At 45.4% G+C, this 20868-nt stretch overlaps 1 protein-coding gene across 1 annotated transcript in view; it reads right to left on the reverse strand.

The window, feature by feature from the left end:
• Nucleotides 1-20868, reverse strand: part of DppIII (dipeptidyl peptidase 3) — a 79079-nt gene that overhangs the window by 27403 nt on the left and 30808 nt on the right. The window contains exons 9-14 of the mRNA XM_055066898.2: nt 20422-20559; nt 18276-18350; nt 14445-14544; nt 10927-11048; nt 8574-8704; nt 2562-2620 (exon numbers count right to left, since the gene is read on the reverse strand). Of these exons, the coding sequence (XP_054922873.2) occupies nt 2562-2620; nt 8574-8704; nt 10927-11048; nt 14445-14544; nt 18276-18350; nt 20422-20559 (625 nt within the window). The remainder of the gene's footprint in view (nt 1-2561; nt 2621-8573; nt 8705-10926; nt 11049-14444; nt 14545-18275; nt 18351-20421; nt 20560-20868) is intronic.

Genomic DNA, 20868 nt, shown 5'->3' on the forward strand with positions numbered 1-20868 from the left:
AAATTATAAAAGCTTTATGTTAGAGGGTTTCATTTTGTCCAAAGCATGTTGCCCTTTGCGGAATGCCAGATTACAGGAGATGCTCAGTGAGCAGTCACGATGGTGGTGGCTTCTTGTGACACAAGTTGCAACACCAGAGAGGACACAAAGCTATTACTGTAGTGACCTAGAATATTCTGCTTAACTACTGCTGTCAAGCATCGGCAGCAACAAATTCATCAGCATTCCTTCCTTTCTTGACAAGAATGTGAGTAACCCAAACCAAAGACATTTCAAACATGCAGTAGCTCAGCGAAGCGACACCATATGTCGCTACCAGCAGTGCGGCTGCTGTTCATAGCTCCGGTAGCCGAGCATTCCGCGAAGGGTTCTACATTTACAGACAAGCTAAAACATTCTATTGACCGTTCATTAAAAAATTCAAAGGCCTTTTTCTGTAGGGGTGCTGTGAATAGGCACTCATCTAGCTTATAGTTGTAGCAAGGATGACGTGTGCCACATCTAAACAGAAATGTGCATGAAGTCATTAAATATTGACACGTGTACTTATATTTATCGGGCGACCACGTTTCGCCGCCTAACAAATCTTATCGCACAGCGCCTGCATGTATCCGAAATTTCTGGAAAGTTATCGATGCTTCTATCCGCTGTATGTTGTCGCCGAACCTTGTGTTATCTGATTTCATTGCGTGACGCGAATGGTGTAGAACTTTGTGGAAGGCACGCGGGTCCCAACGATTAGTCTGGAACATTCGATGACTGCTGTATAAAAGCTGACGCGCTGGACCCGCTGATCAGATTTTCGACGATCGCCGACTGTGTTCGCCGCTCTCGTTGTGCTTTAAGTGTAGCCTGTTTTGTGGGCACAGGTTCGCCCAATAAAAGCTAGTTTTGCCTTTCACAGTATTGCTACTGTGTTCTTTGCCGTCACGACCACGTGACAATATTCACATAACGGTTGCTGAAATATTCCATTGCCATGATACACTGGTTCTGTTGAGTGCGTAGTTCTGCTGCGGATAAGTTGTATTAATAATAATAATCAAGCACACCTTAAAAATCACATTCTGACAACCTAATCAGAATGTCTCTTCATTCCTTCAAAATAATTTTTCCCTTAAAATGGACGAATTTAGAACTGTAAAATTATTAGTGACAATACAACTACAAACGAGCTCTAAATATTGAGAATTTTACAATAATAATGGTAAACATTGACAGGTATACATATACAATTCTGAACTGGATGGTTTAACTAGAAGGTTTTCAACTAAATAAGTTTCAAGCCAATGGCAAAGAGGTTTCCTTAATGTCTAAGCTCAGCGGTGCAGCACGTGCAGTCATTACAAAAAGAGGCACTCACTCATTGATGCAGATTAACACATTACGGCTACTCCAGTGGTGGGAACACCAACAGATCACACACAGACTTTCTCTGTTAGCAATTGGCCTTTCTTCTGAGCTTCATTTCTGGTATTCCTTCTACTCTTTAATGATTTCATTGCTCCACGAACATTTACAAGAAAATATGCAGTTTGTGGAGACAGGTTCGCACAAGGCTCACCCTACGAGCGACGGTTAAGAAAGGGCGCGACGCTCCTCCATGCCGCACAACACAGAGGCACTACGGCAGGGTTCGTCGACTCTCCGACACGACACGGCACGGAGAAGGCTCCAGAGTCAGAACGCCAACAGACACGGGTTTACTCACCCAAGATACACCACAGTGCAACAGTCACAGCACTGACGGGCAAAGGCTCACCACAACACCAATCAAGTATGCGCGTCTGCTGCACTCGGGCTGACCGGGTGGCGGTCCACCAAGCACAAGATCGAGAAGATGCAGGAGCAAAGATCACATGTAACCACCTTGCTACAAGCCTGTGAGCATCTGCCACGGCAATGAAGTGCACGGATTGAAAGTGCTCGCCTTTGTTGCAACGTGGAAAGCGCACGTAAAGACTGAGAAGCCGGCACCGCTGGCCTAGAGCCCTAGAGAGCTCTAATAGAAATGAAAAGCCTGCAGATCGCAACCGCAACAACATGCATACCCAAGTTGGGAGCTTTACCTCCAAAGGTCACCTACGCATGCACTCACACCACATGCGACCGAGTTAACTGTAGCAGCGTCGGCAGACGTCGTCTGCTCCAGGATTACTACTATAGCTCGTCTCAAGCGCAGTACGGCATGTAATTAGGACAGTATCCATTAATAGCTGCTGCTAAAATGTCTGCCACTTCTATTTATTGACGTTACAGAATGAAATCTGGGAAAACTTACAATATATGACACGCTATCACGTTTTTTGTGCATCGCGCACACAGAAGAACATGTAAACGATGGCAACGCGCCCGACGCGTCATCTGTCGTGCTGCGGTGAAAATTGCATTTCCTCCTCACCCAACCGTGACTGAATCAGGCTGCCCATGCGCACTGTCGCGGCCTAGCAGATTCCTCTCCTCAAATACTTCTTTCTCCATCACTTGTACCAAGCCCAACCATTCTGGCTTTGTTTTAAAAACACCACAAGAGTCAACTTGAAATCAAATCCTGTGCCCACCTTCAAATTCACCGCGAATGCCAGCTGGATCCCTGTATGTCTCTATGAATCCTATGTACCTGCAGAAGAAAATGAGAGAAGAAAATGACAAACATATGGACTATAACCCAACGTGTGTGAAAGTTAAACCATGTCTTCAGGGGGCTCAGAGTGTCCACAGGGTAAAATGAAACAGCAAACGGATAGTAAACTGCATGGACAGTTGGTACAATCATCCGGAAAAACAATTACAACTAGCAATCGATAACTACAAGCTGAAATACTGTGCTGCTTGTTGCTGTGGTTCCGAAACATGCCAATAGTGACACTGCTGAATTGCTTCCACTTCTCGGTAGGGGTGTGCGAATACCAAACAGTAGATTTTGAATCGAATATCAAAAAACGTTCCCAAAAATTTCATGCTTACAAATTTTTAGCAAGAAAAACGATGCTGCACATGCTATAGAGTCTCCCAACATTGTAAGCAAGAATGCAGCAAACTCTCAGTAACCTAAGTGCACAGAAATCAAGACATAGAGCATGGTCTACTCTCACTAAAGGGAACGTGAAATATGCAGCACTTACAACAGGTAATTTTTTGGTATGTATATGAGGGTCTGGAAAATATTTTTTATCAATAGAACTTCTGTTGAATAGAATCAAGTGCTTTTTTTTCCTCAGAAACTAATGAATTAGTGACGCTCTAATTGTACTGAATACCAATAAGGTTCTCAGTTTAACAGCAGACCTGTGTGTTGTGGCAACCTTTTATTTACTGTGTAGAAAGCATTGCCTTCCAGTTGTTTCTCTGAAACAAAGAAGGGCTACCACAACTTTACAGCAGGTGGGTTATCATAAGGTCAATCTGTACGATAGATTAAAGAACAATGCATCGTGTGACTTTATCGCCGTTCTGCACGTAGCCAGTGCAGACGGTGAGGGGCTCGTGCCGTCCACATAATTTCATTGTCAGGTTCAGCACGATTTGCTGCCTGTCTAAGATTATGAAATGTGGAAAGTCACGGCAAGTTCGCATGACGCTCGCTCCCTCTCTCTTTTTCGTTCGTTCCCCCGCTGTCCACACAAATTCCATAACCTCATCATGATACTTTCATGCCTGCCATGCAAATCCCATGCTGGTCTTGTGATGGGTTGCTCGAAACTACAAACAGAGACCAACGCATGTCTATGAACGGCGTCGGGAACGAGAGGCCGCCATATGGTATGTTGCAAAGATGGTGGCCATGAACAAATTTGTTGCAATCTTGTGCACTCGCTTTTGCTTGCAAGGGGGTTTGTCAGCTTTCAGAGTGTCGCCTGGCAGCTGCAAATAAATACGTCAATTCGGCACCAAACCCTAACTTTAGTCACCAATGCCTGATGAGACAGCGGCAATTAGGCCTAATGGCCTAGGAAGTGTCGCCATGAGGAAAATTCATCGCCGGCCGATGCAGTAATAGGCCACAAGACGCCGTGGAATGCTTGCCGCTAGTATGTTTGTACGGGTGGCTCATCATTTGATAGGTCCAAAGGTCACGCGTGCGGGTTATACTGACGGCTGTTGAACATCGGCCCAGTCTTCGCACTTGCTTTATAAAATACACCCTACTTTCGTTGCCATCCTCTCTGTCCACATCGTGTTGTCATTTTGATCGGTCCTGTCAACCTGGACGAACCTCGTACCGACAGAAGTGTACCCAGCCGTTGTGGTGCCATTCTGCGACTTGCGGCATTGGGCACTGTGTGTGTGATCTCCACATTGAGTTAATGTTGGGGAGTGCTCGCAGTGATGAAGTCTGCTACCATGTCAAATGCGGCGGCCAGTCAGATTGGGCTCTGTGCTCATTATGCACTAAAAACGACGTCAAGCCCTCACTTGGGCGACATTAATCACAAGGGGCTCCACAGCGCATGCGACATATGTCTGTGCGGGTCTCTACCTCAAATACCGATTTTCCCACCGAATTTCCTGAGATGTGGAGATTAAAAACTGTCAAAAAAAAAATTTGTTTAGCAAAAAAAAGAATTTATTAGACTTTGACCAGCCTAAAAGAATATCTCTTATAATGCCCTGCCTTGTACTACGCTTGGTGGTGATCGGATTGGCTTAGATTTACACAAGATTGCCGCCGCCTCCACAGTCACCATATACAGTGGCCAAGAGCATCAATCTCCACCAAAGGAGATCACGACGGAGATCGAAGAAACAAGCCACGTTGCTTTGCACCACTTGGCTCTCGCAAGTGCACAGGAAGTGGTGCGAACCACACAAATGCGAAGCTGCACAAATATGCACAAATAGGCGACAATATCTCCAAGACACGCTTGCTCTGTAGACACGCCATGTGACCAGAATGGTGACCAAAACTTACAAAAAAGGGCATTCCGCAGCAGATGATTATGACGATCAGCTGACCGAAAAAAAAAATTCGAAAAAAAAAACAAGGGAGCCTCCTGGAGCATTCCATCAGTCAAGGACGAGCAGGCATGACCTCCGAGACTAGAGGATAGCACACATTCTCCAGAGGTGAGGCGTAAACTCGTAAAAGCTCATGGGGCATGTCGTCTGCTCGGCGCTTCCAGTTCAACAGATGACGCACTTGCTTTCTGTGCACCTTCATAGCAGGAGAGCTATTTCTAGAGCCTGTAATGGTCGCATCGAAGACTGACCACGAAATCTGAGCACAGGCAGTCTTTTAAGATAACTTTTTATCTATTCGATTGAACACATGAAATATCTATGCGAGCTGTCGCAGTTTCGTGCTTACATTGACTGACGAGTTGCACTAGTTCTCATGTCAAATCCTTTCAGGTTAACAAGGTGAGTTATTTTGTAACATTTCTGTTGTGAACGTCCGATTTGTGCTAGAACCCGTCAAACACATGAATCTGCTCACCTGTCATAGTACTGATAAATCACATTGCGCGAGTCCACACAGGCTTGGGCAAGTTGGTCGACATACTTGCAATTTGGTGTCATTTTATAGCGGCCCCTTGAACGTTTTGCGAAGTTTACATATGAATCGTACATGTATTGCCTTGTAAGATAACTTACTGTCCACATTACTGATAATATTTCCTGGAACATGCGTAATAACAAAACATTAATCACGCAGTCGGCATGGTTTAGCCATGTTTTAATACAGTAGCCCTTTCTCCTACTTCACCAAAACATTTTTCATAAATGTCTCTAACGCATTCAAAGCTGCTTATACCCCTCGTGTTCGGGACACTTTGTGATATTTGTGTGAGATATGGAACAAGAGGCATGCTAGAAGCATTCGTTGACTGCAGTTGGCTTCCCTGCACGCTTGAGCCTGTCTTAATGTGCTTTAGACACCTCTCTAGCCACCAAATTAAGGTCGCTATACCGTGTAAGGTGCTTGCCTAAATGGTGTTCCATAACATTTGGGCCAACAAAAAGCTTGGATTGGAACCACTTACCTGCCTCCACTGCTAAACCCTGCATGTTTGAATCAGCCTAGAGAAATTGAGATGAAATAAGCAAAAAAAGAAAAATTGTCGTCATTGGCACGAACAGAATTCCCTTGTGAACAAGAAAGTGAGACTCATCCTTCAAGATAAGCATGAAAATGCGACAGCACACATAGCTAATTCACATGTTCAATCGATTTGGTTAAAAGTATATACCCTGAACGACAGCCTGTGCTTTGATTTCATGGTCAGTCATCGATGCAACCATCACAAGCTCTAGAAACTAGCAGTGTCGGCAATACCTTGTGATGAAAGTACAGAGAGAGCAAGCGCGACTGGCATCGCAAATGAAAAATCAGGCGCCGGAACCGTCATCGATTGAACTGAAAGTGCGGAGCAGACGACACGTCCCATGAGCCTTTATGAGTTTCTTCCTCAACTTCAACTAATTTTTCTTCAACTGCGAGGCTTTTCTTTCGAGGAACACGTATGGGTTTCCTTTGTAGCAATTGCTACGGTTGGGTGGATGTCTCATTTTCCCTTTATTAATTACTTTAAGTTGTTGATAAATTCGACTTCGCCCTGCCATCTGCTAGCCACCTGGTTAGCTCAGATGGTAGAGCGGCTGCCCCGGAAAGGCGATGGTCCCTGGTTCAAGTTCCAGACCAGGACGAATTTTTCTTCAACTGCGAGGCTTTTCTTTCGAGGAACACGTATGGGTTTCCTTTGTAGCAATTGCTACGGTTGGGTGGATGTCTCATTTTCCCTTTATTAATTACTTCCCTCCACCGTGCGGGTTTCCGCAGAACTATTACGTCGAACCGCAACGAATTAAACAGAATGTATGCATCACACATGACACAGAGCCTTCCGAGCAGGTACATCCAATTGTTGTCATCAACAAAAAATTTAGCAGTGTCTGACTGTCTCCCGAGCTCTTCCAGCAAGCCAGTGAGAAGGTCTTCGAATGGAAACTCACCGTCAAGCCCTGCTTCGACGACATTCTAGTGGCAGCACAAAACCTTGGAGGTCAGGCAGGAGTCATCGAAATTGCTAAAAGTAGCACGCGCCAAAAACCTTAACTTCAACGTGGACCAGCTCCAGCTAAGTTTGCCAGCAGCCACGTACCTGTGTCAACTCACACCTCAAGAGATCAATCCAGATCCAGGAAAAGCAAAGACCACTGAAACAACACCACTTCCATCGAACGAGAATGGTGAAGCGGAGAGGACCATCCAAACAGCCAATTCAATGAAGACAAAAAAAGGCAACAGAGGAAGGGAACGACCTCGCAGTAGTGCTCCTTAACGCAATCATAGCACAACCCCCAGCCGAGTTCCTAACGGGTAGTAACAAGCATACATTCCTACCTACCCTGCCAAGTGTCCTGAAACCAGGATTCCCAGCTGCACCTCCCCATACGCTATTCCAACAAATGCAAAAGCAGCAGCACAAACATGGAGACTGCCACAAAAGAAATCTCCTGCCACCAATTCCAGGCCAGCATGTGTGGCTTCGCCACAATCAAAATTGGTAAAAAGCCACCATGGCCAACGTCGATCCAGAACCTCGCAGATACGCTGTAAAGACAGGCACCAGAGGCATCTTCTTCAGAAACTGCATCCATCCACAACCAAGAGCTATGGAACAGACTATTACTGAAGGCTCATGAGAAGACTACGACATAGTGAGCCAAATACATTGGCGTACAGTCAAGCGTGTTCACCAGTTCCAGCTCAACAGATTCAATATCAGCCAGGTACACCTCGAACTACTCATTCTGGAAGAGTGATCAAGCCTCTTGCGCGATACCCTATACTCACGGACAACTTTCTGGAGCTATGAAGCAAAAGCTACGGAGGTGAATTGCACACAAGTGAGAGCGCTTCTGAAAAGAGTCCCAGGTTTTAATCCATGTTAGTTTAGGCTGGGGAAGCGAAAACATAGACACCTTATTAGCAACAGCTAAATAAGGCAGAACACACCGCCGAGTGTAAAAGTAAGCTTATTTTGCAGCTTTTCCTTTCCATGTCTGGGAAAATGCAAAACCTTCGAATGCGGAACCGGTGTCGATTCAGCATCTGTTGCAAGCAACGAAAAGCGCTGTCAAACACTGCCAGACTATTTGGCACGGTATCACATGGGCAGCAGCCACATGCCCGTAGCTTTCCCTTCATAGCCACAGAAAGTGTCCAGAAAGAGTAGTTTGAGAAGTGGTGGAGCATAACTATAGTAAACGTTCCTTAAAATTTTCTAACTTGCGATCACTTTCGAACCTGCTTGATGTAAACAACACATTTGTGAGCTAGAAAGCTGATTCTCATTAAAAAGACGGGCGCGTTATATATGCATATCGCTTCCTGTTCTCCTGCAATATGTGCAATGTGTTTCAAATAACCCACCTATTTAACACGTCCCAAATCTGTACATTCTGAATAAACACAGTTCCACTTCTGCTTTGAACTCGGCTGGTTCTGTGTCTGACTTGCTCCAGCAACAACACAACATAACACCCTCAAGACACCACGCAGAACTGCTCTCAACGTGCTGGCAAGTGGGCCCCTTGTCGCAAGCCGAACCACCATAAGTGACACTCACGACTCTACGTTGGGCCCCTTGTCACGAATCCAGAAGCGGGAGCCGTCCTTGTGGGCATCCAGGCTGCCCACCGTGAAGCTCTCAATGTACTTGCCCAGCATCTGCCGCTGGGTGTCGTCGGCTGCATTCTCCTGCACAATCATCATGATGACATCACCACCAGTCTACTCCACTGCAGGACAAATGTGTCTTTCTCAGAGGCCTCTAACTGCCCCTCTCCCGTTTTAACCAAACCCACTCTCACACTTGCCAACCTGTGAACTCTATGATTCGTAAAAGTCCTGTAGACATGAAATCCCGCATGAGGGAATGGAAAAGAAGGGGATAGCAAGCATATTTTTTTTTCCTTAAAGTTCACTCTCGGCACCCACATCTTCTTGGATACATACACACTTTACCTAAGACAAAACATACACAAGAAAAAAACCTTGTTTTCTACAATAACCTTTTTCAGCACCTTTGCTGCTGACGATATTGCCTAATTCACGAACTCATCTTAAGAAAATTGCTTGAAGCAAGCACCCTTATGACTCAGTCAACGCCTGACTTTTCGGACATGTCCAATAATTCAGACCCCTTCACGGTACCATCACGTACCCCTTGAGCTAATGTATAAGAAAGTTAAATTTCAGATGCAAGAACTTTTTGCCGTCCAATTTTCCGAACTTTTTGTCAAGACCGCAGGTCCGAAACGGCATTAATCGACGTGACTACAGCTGCCATCCTGATTATCCTGCAGCCTTGCACTAGAGCTCTCACACGCCAATCTACAGGCAGCCATAGCCGCCAGCACAACAACACTAGGCCTAGCTGCTCCGACGTTCAGTGCGAAGCCTGCTGCTGTTCAGTGCTGTGTTTTTCATTGAAAGAATTCGCTGCTGTTGGCAATGACACCAATTCTGCCTTTGTAATCCTCGCCAATGGCTTCGACGCACGAAAAGCACGACTTGTTGTATAATGTCCGTCCCCAAAGTCAGCTCCGCTGCAGCACAGCGATTTTGCGCGACGAAGCGTACCAAGAGCGGAAAAGGGCAACTGTCACTGGACACAATATATATTCTTTAATTCCACATGCGTGGATCCACCGTCTCGTGCCACAGTACGAGCACCGATACACTTACGACGTTTATCGCCAGGCATTCAGAGCTATTTCAGACGTGCCTGTAGCGATTTGAGCTCTTGGGGGCAGTAAAAGGCATGCATTCATTTTTTTTCAGACGTTGCATGAAAGGTGCTTGCAAGAGACAAAGGGCTACCGAACGCCGCCTTCAAAGTGAACAAGCACCGGATTTATCGCTACATGTGCCATGCTGCATTTTCTTTATGCCGCCGAACTTCGTTTTCGCAAAAGCTGCCCAAATCGTTTGAAGAGCCGCTTGTGGCTTTCCAGTGCCACATTATTTCGCTGCACAAGTCCAAGAATTTCCAGCTAGGGCAAATCGGCAATGCTGACTAAACGCCGGTTTATTTGGACATGCCATCGCCCCTCACCGTGCACAAAAAGGGCTCTAAACAAGTTATGTCCGGACCACTAGCAACGAGAAAACGAGTTACCGTCATGTTGTGCACGGCAGATGGACGCAAGCTCCCACCCTATGTCGTCTTCAAGCGTAAGACAGTGCCTGAAGGTGAGGAGCTGCCAAAAAATGTGGTCGTGAAATGCCGTGAGAAAGGCTGGATGAACGAGAATCTTGTGCTCGACTGGATAAAGTCCGTCTGGTGTAGGTGGCAAGGCACACTGTTGTCGTTTTCATCCATCCTCATGCTGGACGCATTTCGTTGCCATTTGGCCGACTCAGTGAAGAGGGTGTTGCGCGAATTTGGCACAGAACTCGTCGTTTTCCCAGGTGGGATGATGCCTCAGCTGCAGCCTTTAGATGTTTGCGTGAACAAGCCGTTCAAGGACGCGGTGAAGCGGTGTTACACAGATTGGATGCGCTCAGGTGAACCTGCAGCGTCGCCGACCGGGCGGCTGAAGCGGGCATCACCAGCCACGCTGTGCAAGCGGCTTGTGGACGCATGGGCCAGCATACCAGAGGACCTTGTGCGTCGCGCATTCAAGAAGTGCAGAATCTCGAACGCGCGCGATGGCACAGAGGATGAGTACCTCTGGGAAGATACGTCCGACAAGGAACTATCTGAAGAGGGCGCAGCTGAGGAAGACAGCGATTGAAGTGCGGAGTGCAATTTAAATAAATGTTTTCCTCGAGTTTTCCTAACTTGCATTATGCATGGATAAAACTTATTTTTTCCATTTTGCGTCCCAAAAATTTCACCTCGTACTATATGCAGGTTCGTATTATACGAGAGTTTTTACGGTACATGAAAACATCTCGTAGTCATTGCCACGTACCTGAGCAAGCCGAAGGTTGTCCACGGTGAGCTTGAGCAGTGGAGAGTAGTCGCCCCGAGTGAAGGTGACCCGGCTATTGTCCATCACATCACACACCAGTAACTTTGCGCTTTCCTTGTCCTCTGTGCAAAAGTAGCCCAAAAGCCTAGGGTTCAACAAAAACTTGTCTGGTCAGTAAAAAGAATTGTGGCAACAGCAGTCTAGGAAGATGCCCATCACAGGATGTACAAACAAAGACTAAAAGTGATGAGACATGTAAGCTCCCTCACGAGGGTCTTGTTTATGATGAAAAATTTGTGAAAACCCAACATCGAAAACAAAGCTAACCTTGCCCCCCCCCCCCCCCCCCAGGAACATGCGTGCTTAATTGCTTTTAGTTTTTACTTATATTCATTGGAGCCTAACATGCCTAACAGCGACCATGATGTTCTTCCTCAGCAGCCCTTCGTTTGGTGCCAACTCATCAAGCTGATTGCTTAATGAAAGATGTCATCTGGGTCATGATGCTAGGAGGCCTAGGTCTACAATAAGAAAGTGTGAATGGTTAGACAAAATATGTGCGACTGACACTGCTGAAGGCAAGAACAGAATAACTGTTTAACCGAGCAAGCAGGTGACGGCAGGTTCTGGCACCATCATTTGCCAATTAAAAGGTGGCTGTTGATGCACTGGTGTTAGGTTGGCTTAGGTTGAGCTAGCAGATGACCGCAAAGTACCCAACCCCTGCCACAGTTTCACAGTTAAGCTACAAGTTAATGAGGAAAGCAAAAAGTCGCAGTTTCGCCCGAAAGGCGAAGCATCGATTGCAATAGCTAATTAGCGGACAGCTGTACGAAGTAAGGATAGCAGTTTTATCGGTCGTATAAACTCATAAACACAGGCATACTAACTGAATTACAAACATGGTGTCACGCACGCACAAGCAAACATGAACACATCTCGCACAACGACCACGGAAACTCGCTGTCGAAATGCTGGCGTGAGGAAACGCGGCAGCAGCAGCGAGTGAAGAGACATTTCTGCTGTCTGTCGCTTGGAACAGAAAGGGAGCACCGAGAACACACAGCATGCACAAAGCAACGAGCCGCCGATGTACCTAGACTCTGCCCCCAATGCAGATTCCTCTCAAGATATGGCCAGGCAACTGCGCGATAGCTATATAATTGCTATCGCAATGAAAGGCCTGAATAATAGTGCCCTTCCAGGGCTGCAAACCAAGTCGATGCAACGGCTGCCAATGTACATAGACATATGCCAATGTACAACTGCACAAAGGAGATTGCGAAATGTCGAAACTACAATAAAGCTTTCGCAGTTTTCCTGTGGCTTTGGTGTAATTTGCAGAACAGGGCTTAACATAGTAGATATCCCAAGGACAAGTGAAGAGTGCTCTTAGCTTAGTTCCTGGCTGCATGCTAGGGTTGAAAGAGATAATTCCAGGCAATCCTCAGCTCAAACCACTAGTATGCCGTTTCACCCCACACTACACAAAGATTGACGTATCGAGAAGTGAAAATTTCAATAGAAGTGTTCGGTGGAATAACTTCATGCCAACTGTGTTTGGAAATTGTGACAAAGGAAAACCTCATTATTACGTAGTTGGCAGGGAACGTGGATCAGGTACGCATTAAGTGATGTACTAATTAACTAACAATGGTAGATGAGCAGCTATAGACTTACAAGACAAGAAAACATGTCAATTCTCACTCAAACACACACATAGACAAGTTTCATTTGCAAACAGGAAGCAAAATATCGGCGATCTTCACTTGCTGCCGTGGTGACCTTGCAGCGATGACGGCGTTCTCAAACTCAGCAAGGCCACCAGCCAGTTTCTCCATCAGGCCGCACTTCTCTGCAAATGCCCTCATGACGGGCAATGCACTAGCCGTGCCATATGCACTAACCGTTTGCAGGGTGTCTACCAAGTTGACATTTTCAAGTTACCTGAGTTTTCCAGGTTTTTCTTGAGTGCCATTGCAAAATTTCAAGTTACACAGATCTTTGTTTTATGGCAAGACAGGTTGACACCATGTCGCCTAATGCTGTCACTCTCTAGTAAGCATGTTAAAAAACAAAAAAACAAGCTAATCCAGCCTGATTAGTAACGAGTAGTGCTTATTTTATTCAAAATAGAAAACTGGAGGGAGGGGTTAGCAAAATGCACAACGAATAAAATATCTTGGAAAAAGAAAGGAAAGGTAAAGCCCATTGCAAATCAAGTCGAACATTTTCAAATACGAATAAAAAGAGATGCATACATAAGCAAATATTTTCGAAAATGAGTTGTTTCTATCGACTGATGGCAAGCTCATTGATATTAGGCCCGAACTTTGTCACAAGCGAGATTCTCTCGGCAGCTGGAAGGTTGACCTCAACTGCCCTGACATACTCTCAGCCCGCACACGATGCCTCGGTGTTGCGTTTCACTGCTTTAAAGAGTTTGTTTTGGTTTGTATGAGGGTCACCTGCATCTCGGCGTCAGCCAACACTTTGCCTTTTGCACTCAAGCTCCTTCAAACAAGAAGCAGCACAGTTCATTACCCATTCATTCCTTAAGGTGACAGTCCTTTGTGTTCTCATCGTCGTTCTGCCACGCGTTCGCCCCACGGACAATTTCAAGCATCCTTTTGGTCATTTGTACAGTGAACCTTCGGTCTTTCGGACTCCTTAGGGGCCGCTAAAGCTTCCAAAAAATTGATCAGAACTACATAATCACTCAAAGATCATCAGAAAGCCACATCTTTGTGCGCAGGGAAATGTGTCATTGAAATCCCTAGGATAACAAGTACAGTTAAGTCCCACATTCACTTGGTCCTAATGCACCCCCAATCGCAACACTCAGCAGGTTTTTCATGGCCAGAAATGAAGAAATGCTACGCCCTAGACTGTAACATGCGTACGGGTTTTGACACTTATCGTAAAAGAGGCAGAGGGTAATGACGATCTCTTCCAAGTCAGAAAAAAATTTTGTATCAAGGCTGCTGTGTACTGGGTATCACGCACTGTCGCTGTTGCACACGACCTTAACATTAACAGCAGGCCCAGGTGAACTCCTCTTTGGTGCTGCTTACAGCATTTCAGATACCACATTTCTTTATACGCTTTGCAGACTAAGGCAGTAAAATAAACTTACAGAATGTGGCTCCTAAAGCCACTATTATGCATAATTCTGCCATATTGGCATCTTGAGCCAATCAGAGAAGGTGCAGGCACGGTGTGAGCCAATCAGAGATGACTAGATGGCACATTTCACAACATGGCACAATTTAATTAAGCCCTCAATGGCACACGCACAGCAATGTGTGGATTAGATTACGGAAATTTGTAGTGCCAATAAAGATAGTTTCTCTCTGTTGAAGTTTTTGTTTTATACACAAAGCTAACATGCATGTCATAATTTAATAATTTTTCACTACAGATAAGTGCACATTTGAATTGAGTAAATATGGCAATATGCAACACTTCATAGAGATGGGTTAAGCAAAACATTTATTTGTACTAACACGCAAACGTACCTGTAGACAGCACAGATGCGTAGCGAATCTCGTAGCAATCCTGGTCGCCTGCCTCAGCAGCCTGGCTCTTGAATAGCCTCGTGATGTAGCCCTCAATACCCTGTGGTTGATTGGCACACGTGAACGATGAGCTTAATGATTGACTGGGGCATCTTTCTCAAAGAAAGTACTTCTAAGAAATGTATGTATCACTATAAATCCATTATACAATGGTATCACTCGCAAAACCAAAGACAAAAAACAAGAAAAACACAACAGGCACATACATTAAGATGTGCATTTTATTAGACATACAATTTTCTAAGTTTTCATTTTTTTTTACATGCATACCTGCCAACCTGTGAACATTCAATTCATAAATAGTATTTTGTGGGCACATCACAGGAATGGTATGGAGATGGAGCATTTCAAGCACTTTTTCTAAAGAGTTTGCACCTTTTGTAAGGTATACATTGTGATATGCATTTTATTAACCTCTTATTGCACGGATTTTATTTCCCAGCAAAAAAGTTAGTCAAGGCTTTGTTTAGGCATGATATATCTGAGAAACACCAATTTTCTAAAGAAACACATTGTTATGATTTTATCAGCAAAAGATATCACATATATATGATACAGTATACGGTTACAAGTATATCCCCGACTCAGCGGCCATAGAACATAATGTATTTTGTATCCGCATAAACCGTACCAGCTTATTGCGTACGCATCGGTTAAAACGTAGAGTTTCCACTTTTTGTCGCGCAAATACGGCGGTGCGTCGTCTCTATCGGGCGGCCCGGCTGAACAACAAGCCTCACAGATCGGTACAACGGCCTCCAAGCGCCCTGTGTGTTTGCACGTGAAGCCACATCAACATCAATATCATTTCGACGCCGTGCCAGAGAGCGTTGTGGCATCATGCAAGCGAGGACTCACGTCATGCCGAAACTCGAATAAAAAAGAGACGCCGGGTGCTCAGCATAGAAGAAAAATTAGACATTGTCCGTGCTATCGAACATGACACGAAGAAGTCGGCGCTGGCCCGCGACATGGATCTGCTGTTGACTACAGTGTGTGGCATTTGGAGTGCGAAGAAGTTCCTCGGCAGCACTGTTGCGACCGCGAAGAGGTGTCGGCTACGAGGTTCAACTTTTCGCCATTGTTGCCTCTGTTGTTGCCGAAGTGTCAACTAGCGACAGTGATGAGGACGACACAGAAAGCGACAGCACGGGCGATTCAGGCCCGACAGTGGCAGAAGCTGCGCGTTACGTCAGCCTCATGAATGCAGTCGTCGCAACGAGAACAGGGGTGCGATAACGTAAATATTCCAAACGAAAAGTATTCCGAACTCCGGCACCCGGCAATGAAAAAGGTGCCCCGGGACTTCTGCAGCACTACTGCGCGCGAGCACGGAGAATACGTAACGCCAACGAGGAATCTGCCATGAGAGTGTTTGCCGAGAGGAGGGGGCTGGCTGAGAAGCTGGCACGCAGATTCAGTAAGTTTGAGGCCGCTGCCGTCGTGCTAGGCCACCGCGGCATCAAATGAAAATAACACTTTTGTCGCGCAAAGTGAATAAATACTGTATGTTTTTTCCCCTTTCATCGCACTGTCTCCGAGTTCTGTTTTCGACAGGTAAGTGGCCGATCTCATGCTATTTCGGTTAAACAGTACTACCGTTTAGTACATACTTTTTCCGAGCTCCGGCCAACTACGGTTTAACGAGGTTTCACTGTACTTATCACAATAGGTTTGGCAGCGATAGATGTGAATGCGGCGTGAAACGACCTGGGTAGAGACGTGCTGGTACCGGAATAAGAAACTGTGCGTGCCATCATTTTCATGTGAGACGGGGAGCTATATACTGTTCTCGATCGTGCGCGCATCGCGCCTTTTCTTGTGCACATGAGATTTAGTGGCTGGAAGACGTATACAATCGCAGTCTGCAGAAGGGAAGGGTGTCGCGTTTCGGTTCTCGCCTATTAAAAGCACACGCGATGCTTCTGATGGCACCACGCGCTGTGAAACAGATATGTGAAGATGCTTATCGCAATAAAATTGGCAGTGATAGTTGTGAATGCCGCGTACAACTCCATGTGACGACTCTGGAGAAGATCTGCAGGTACCGAAATGAGAAACTGGGTGTGTGTTGGTGTTTTCACGTGTTACAGGCAGGCTAGTGTTGCGGTGAAGCTGCCACGGTGGGCAGCCATACAGTAAAACCTCGTTAAACCGTACCAGCTTAAACAGTAGTTTCGTGTTAAAAGTAGTAAAGTCAAATCCCCGACTCAGCGGCTATGATAATGCCTTTTGTATTCGCATAAACCGTACCAGCTTATTGTGTACGTATCGGTTAACACGTAGTGTTTCCACTTTTCGTCGTGAAATCACGGCGGTACAGCGGCCCGGCAGAACAACGAGACTCAGAGATCGGAATGGCCTCCAAGCACAAATGCAAAGGGCGCTTGGAAGGCTGAATCCACACCAATATCAGCATCATTTTGTCGCCGTGCCAGAGTTGGAGCATTGTGGCCCATGTTGTGGTGTCGTACAAGCTAGGACAAAAACCGGGTACTCTGTGTAGAAGAAAAATTGAGCATCATTCGTGCTGTCGTACGTGGCACGAAGAAGACGGTGCTGGCTTCTAAGAGGGATCTACCTTTGACTATGGTGTGTGGCACTTGGAATGCAAGGAGAAGTTGCTCGGCACTGCTGCTGCAACCCCGAAATACGTCGGCTACAAGGTTAAACTTTTCGAGCTTCGACTTTTTACCATCGTTGCCTCTGTTATTGCCAAAGTGTCACCTAACGACAGTGATGGGGACGACACGGAAAGCGACAGCACGCGCGGTTCAGGTTTAACAGCGGCAGATGCTACGCGTTACGTCAGCCTCATGCGGGTGTTTGCCGAGAGGAGGGGGCTGGCGGAAAAGCTGGCTCGTAGTTTGAGCAAGTTTGAGGCTGCCGTCGTCACTGCTAGCCCGCCTCGGCATCAAACAAAAACAACACACCCTTTGAGCGCGAAGTTAATAAATGCTGCATGTTTTCTGCCCTTTTATCCCACTCTCTCGTAGTTCCGTTTTTGACAGGTAAGTGGGGGATCTCACACTATTTCGGTTAAGCAGTTCTACGCTTTAGCACATACTTTTATCAAGCTCCAGTCAACTATGGTTTAACGAAGTTCCACTGTACATTGTTGTTGATAGTACATGCCTCATGCGTTTTCTTGTTTATATGGGATCTAGCGGCCGAAAAACGTATCATATGATCACAGTTTGGCGACTTGCTGAACATTGGTGCCAAGAAATCATGTTTTCCGGGAACGTATGAGCCAGTAAAAAATGAGTGTAATTCTATTGGGTCATTTTTTTCGTTCTCAATTGCGAATGTTGGCACCGGGAAAACGTCTGTAAAGGGAATTTATCAACGAGGTTCTACAGTACATGAGCAGTTTTACATTTCGGCTTCATCAAAATATGCCACTGAACTGTGGAATTCGCAATGTCACGCTGAGCCGATGAATGCCATAACTACGCCACCACAGTAGATGCACCCTTTCTCGCATAGTACCAAGTTTCAGTTTATGGCAGGTCTGACACATACGCAATTATACAAGTATATAATCTACCAATCCAACATGGCACATTGTACCTTTTGACATCCCATCCATTTAGATGTGCTAAGTAGCAAGCAACAAAGCCCGAAGAAAAAAAGAAAATCGCACTAGCCTCCAAGCAAAGATTGCAAGGAATCTAATTTGGTTGGCCAGACTTTTCCCAAAAGCTGTCAAGGCTTCATTCCATGAAAAATTGCTACACAAAGCAACTTTATGAGGAATACTAAGCTTACCTTTTGCTTCAGGAAGTTGGACACGAGAAGTGCATCCTTCTCCGTGCAGTTTTTTGAAAAGTAGGTGGTGGTTGCCTGCAGCAAAAGCATATATTACACAGATCACACAGAGCTCGGGGGCACAAACATCCCAACGAAATCATAATGCACGCTATAAGAATGATATTTTGAGCAAAACATTTTGCGCAATAGAAGTTTGCCATAAAAGACAGGTCCACCACAAATTGAGAACCTCATCTGTATTCAGTAGGGCTGAGCGAATACTCAAATATCTCTGAATCGAATCAAATAGGTAACGTTTGAATAATTCAACTTGCAAATCAAATATCTGCTATTTGATTTTTTAAATATTCAGTGTATTCGGTGTACAGACTCGTGCGTGTCGCGTGCACCACGAAGCCCCTCGTGCTCGGTACATTTGCACGGACGGCGGATGAACAATGAGGGGGGAGGGGGTTAGGGCACGCTGCCTGAATTTGCCATGTTACAGTCCCCATTTCATAATCTTTGACAGGTGGCAAATAATGCTCAACGTGACAATGAAATAGCCAACATGCAATGCAAGGCAATGCGCAGCCAACAATGGCTATTCAGGGAGCAGTGATCAAGTCACGGTGCGCAGTCCGCAATTTTGTATGTATGACACGCCTGCTATAGGAATGGGAAAGCTCTTTTGTAATTCAGAGGAAAAACTGGAAAGCAATACTTCCTATGCAGTAAAGGATGGTCACAAAACACAGGGCCACTAGTAATTCTTTACCTTCAGAGGGAAAAAAGCACTTGGTTCTATATAACAGGCATTCTATTGATAAAAAAATATTTTTCAGACCTTCATATACTAGAATTGAGCTGTATCAGGGCTATTATACTAACTTGGAGTTCCCTTTAATAAAGGTAGACCATTCTGTATATCTTGATTTCTATCTACAGTAATACTTCATTATTTCGGATTTCACAGGACCGAAGAAAATGTCCGAATTAACCGATTGTCGAATTATTGACGGTATCCAGAAAACAATCGGCAAATGCTTAATACGTCAACATGCTTTTATTAGTGAATAAATGAGCAAAGCCTGCTACTATTCTGCACAAAAGCAATGAGGAAGCTGCAATTCTCGTCATCTCGTGACTCAGTGGCTGTCGCAACAGCAATTAAGGCCTCGCGACTTCCTTTGCAGCACGGCCGTGGTGCGCGCCTTAATTTGCGACACGCTTTGCACTATCGCGTGCGAATCACGATTATGTTTTTCGCCAGTGAGCTGATCACCATCAGATCATCCGTCCATAGAAATGCAGCCAGTGCTCTTAATCCTGGACAGCTTTGCACAGAGTCAAAACAAAACAACTCTTTGCCGTAACTGCCGCGGAGGTAACCGCGGCCACTGTTGACGCGGTTATGAATGGCGACATTGTGGTGCTGAAAGCACACGGCTGGCACACGCACTGAGGCCTTCATTGGCGGGGCATCAAACTGTAAAGGTGGTCACTAGCTCTCAAGTTCCACAATTGTCTTTTTTTTTTTTCACTGAGATTTGTTTTTTCTTTTTTTTCCCGAAGTGCTCGATTATTCGGACATTCTTTGCAGACCCTTCCATGTGAAATAAAAAAAAAAAATCTGTTGGCAACTGTAATTTGCATAAAAGGCCGAACTTCAATGTAGCGAAGCAAAGTGCCTATCTTACTGTCTTTGGTATACTGATGTTTTCACTCGAATAACTTAAGTAGATGGCTTCGCACTGCTATTTATCCAGTTGCCAAAGATGTTACAGGCCTCACAGTAAGCATACTAGCCAAAATCATGCTGTTATTACACATATTTGCAAAAGTAAAAGCAATGTGAAGTTAAGTTCGCCCTAACTTGTCTTTATTTATCTGCAATAACAGAAACAACTCATGCGCAAATGAAAAAGTATATTACACATGTCAGCAGCCACTTTATCCCTCCAAACCTCAACTTTAACGACACCCCTGGAGGTTCCTGGGTGAGTGAAAGCTCAAGTCATGCCTCGCAGGAAATTTCGACGTGACACTGTGGCGCATAAAATGGCTGCAACAAGAGTGAAAACACAAATGCAGAAACACTGACAACCCATACTCTTCTCAAGGAAATCGTGTAGCATGTGCACATGTGTGACAACCAGCTCACCTTGGGCGGGAATCCGAGATGCTTCTCGGAGTCGCGGAGTGAGTACAGCGGATCAGACACATCAGACCAGAGGTGCTCCAGTGTTGCAGGTTCTGCCTCCCAAGCCTTGCTCAGCCTCACAAGCTTCTCCAGCTTGTCCTACGTATGGAAGCAGAAAAAACACTGTCAGGTGGCATCCTATCCAGAAATACTGTACTATTTACCCGGTTTGAAATCGCACTATTTTTTACTACAAGCAAATGGATCCAAAAATCACCTGCGGGCTACAATCAAATATGAAACTGGAATCGCACTCGCAGCATGGCAACCACTTATTCAGAGTGAACATCGCTGTTAATGTTGACAGAAAATATTTTTTCTGCTTGGAGTGCGGTGTTGATGTGCCACCTCTACTATGAAAGTTCATCAAGTATACTGTTATTAAACGTGTTGAGGCTACAGCCACGT

Source organism: Dermacentor andersoni, chromosome 6 (assembly GCF_023375885.2).
Source record: "Dermacentor andersoni chromosome 6, qqDerAnde1_hic_scaffold, whole genome shotgun sequence".
Taxonomy (NCBI): Eukaryota; Metazoa; Arthropoda; class Arachnida; order Ixodida; family Ixodidae; genus Dermacentor; species Dermacentor andersoni.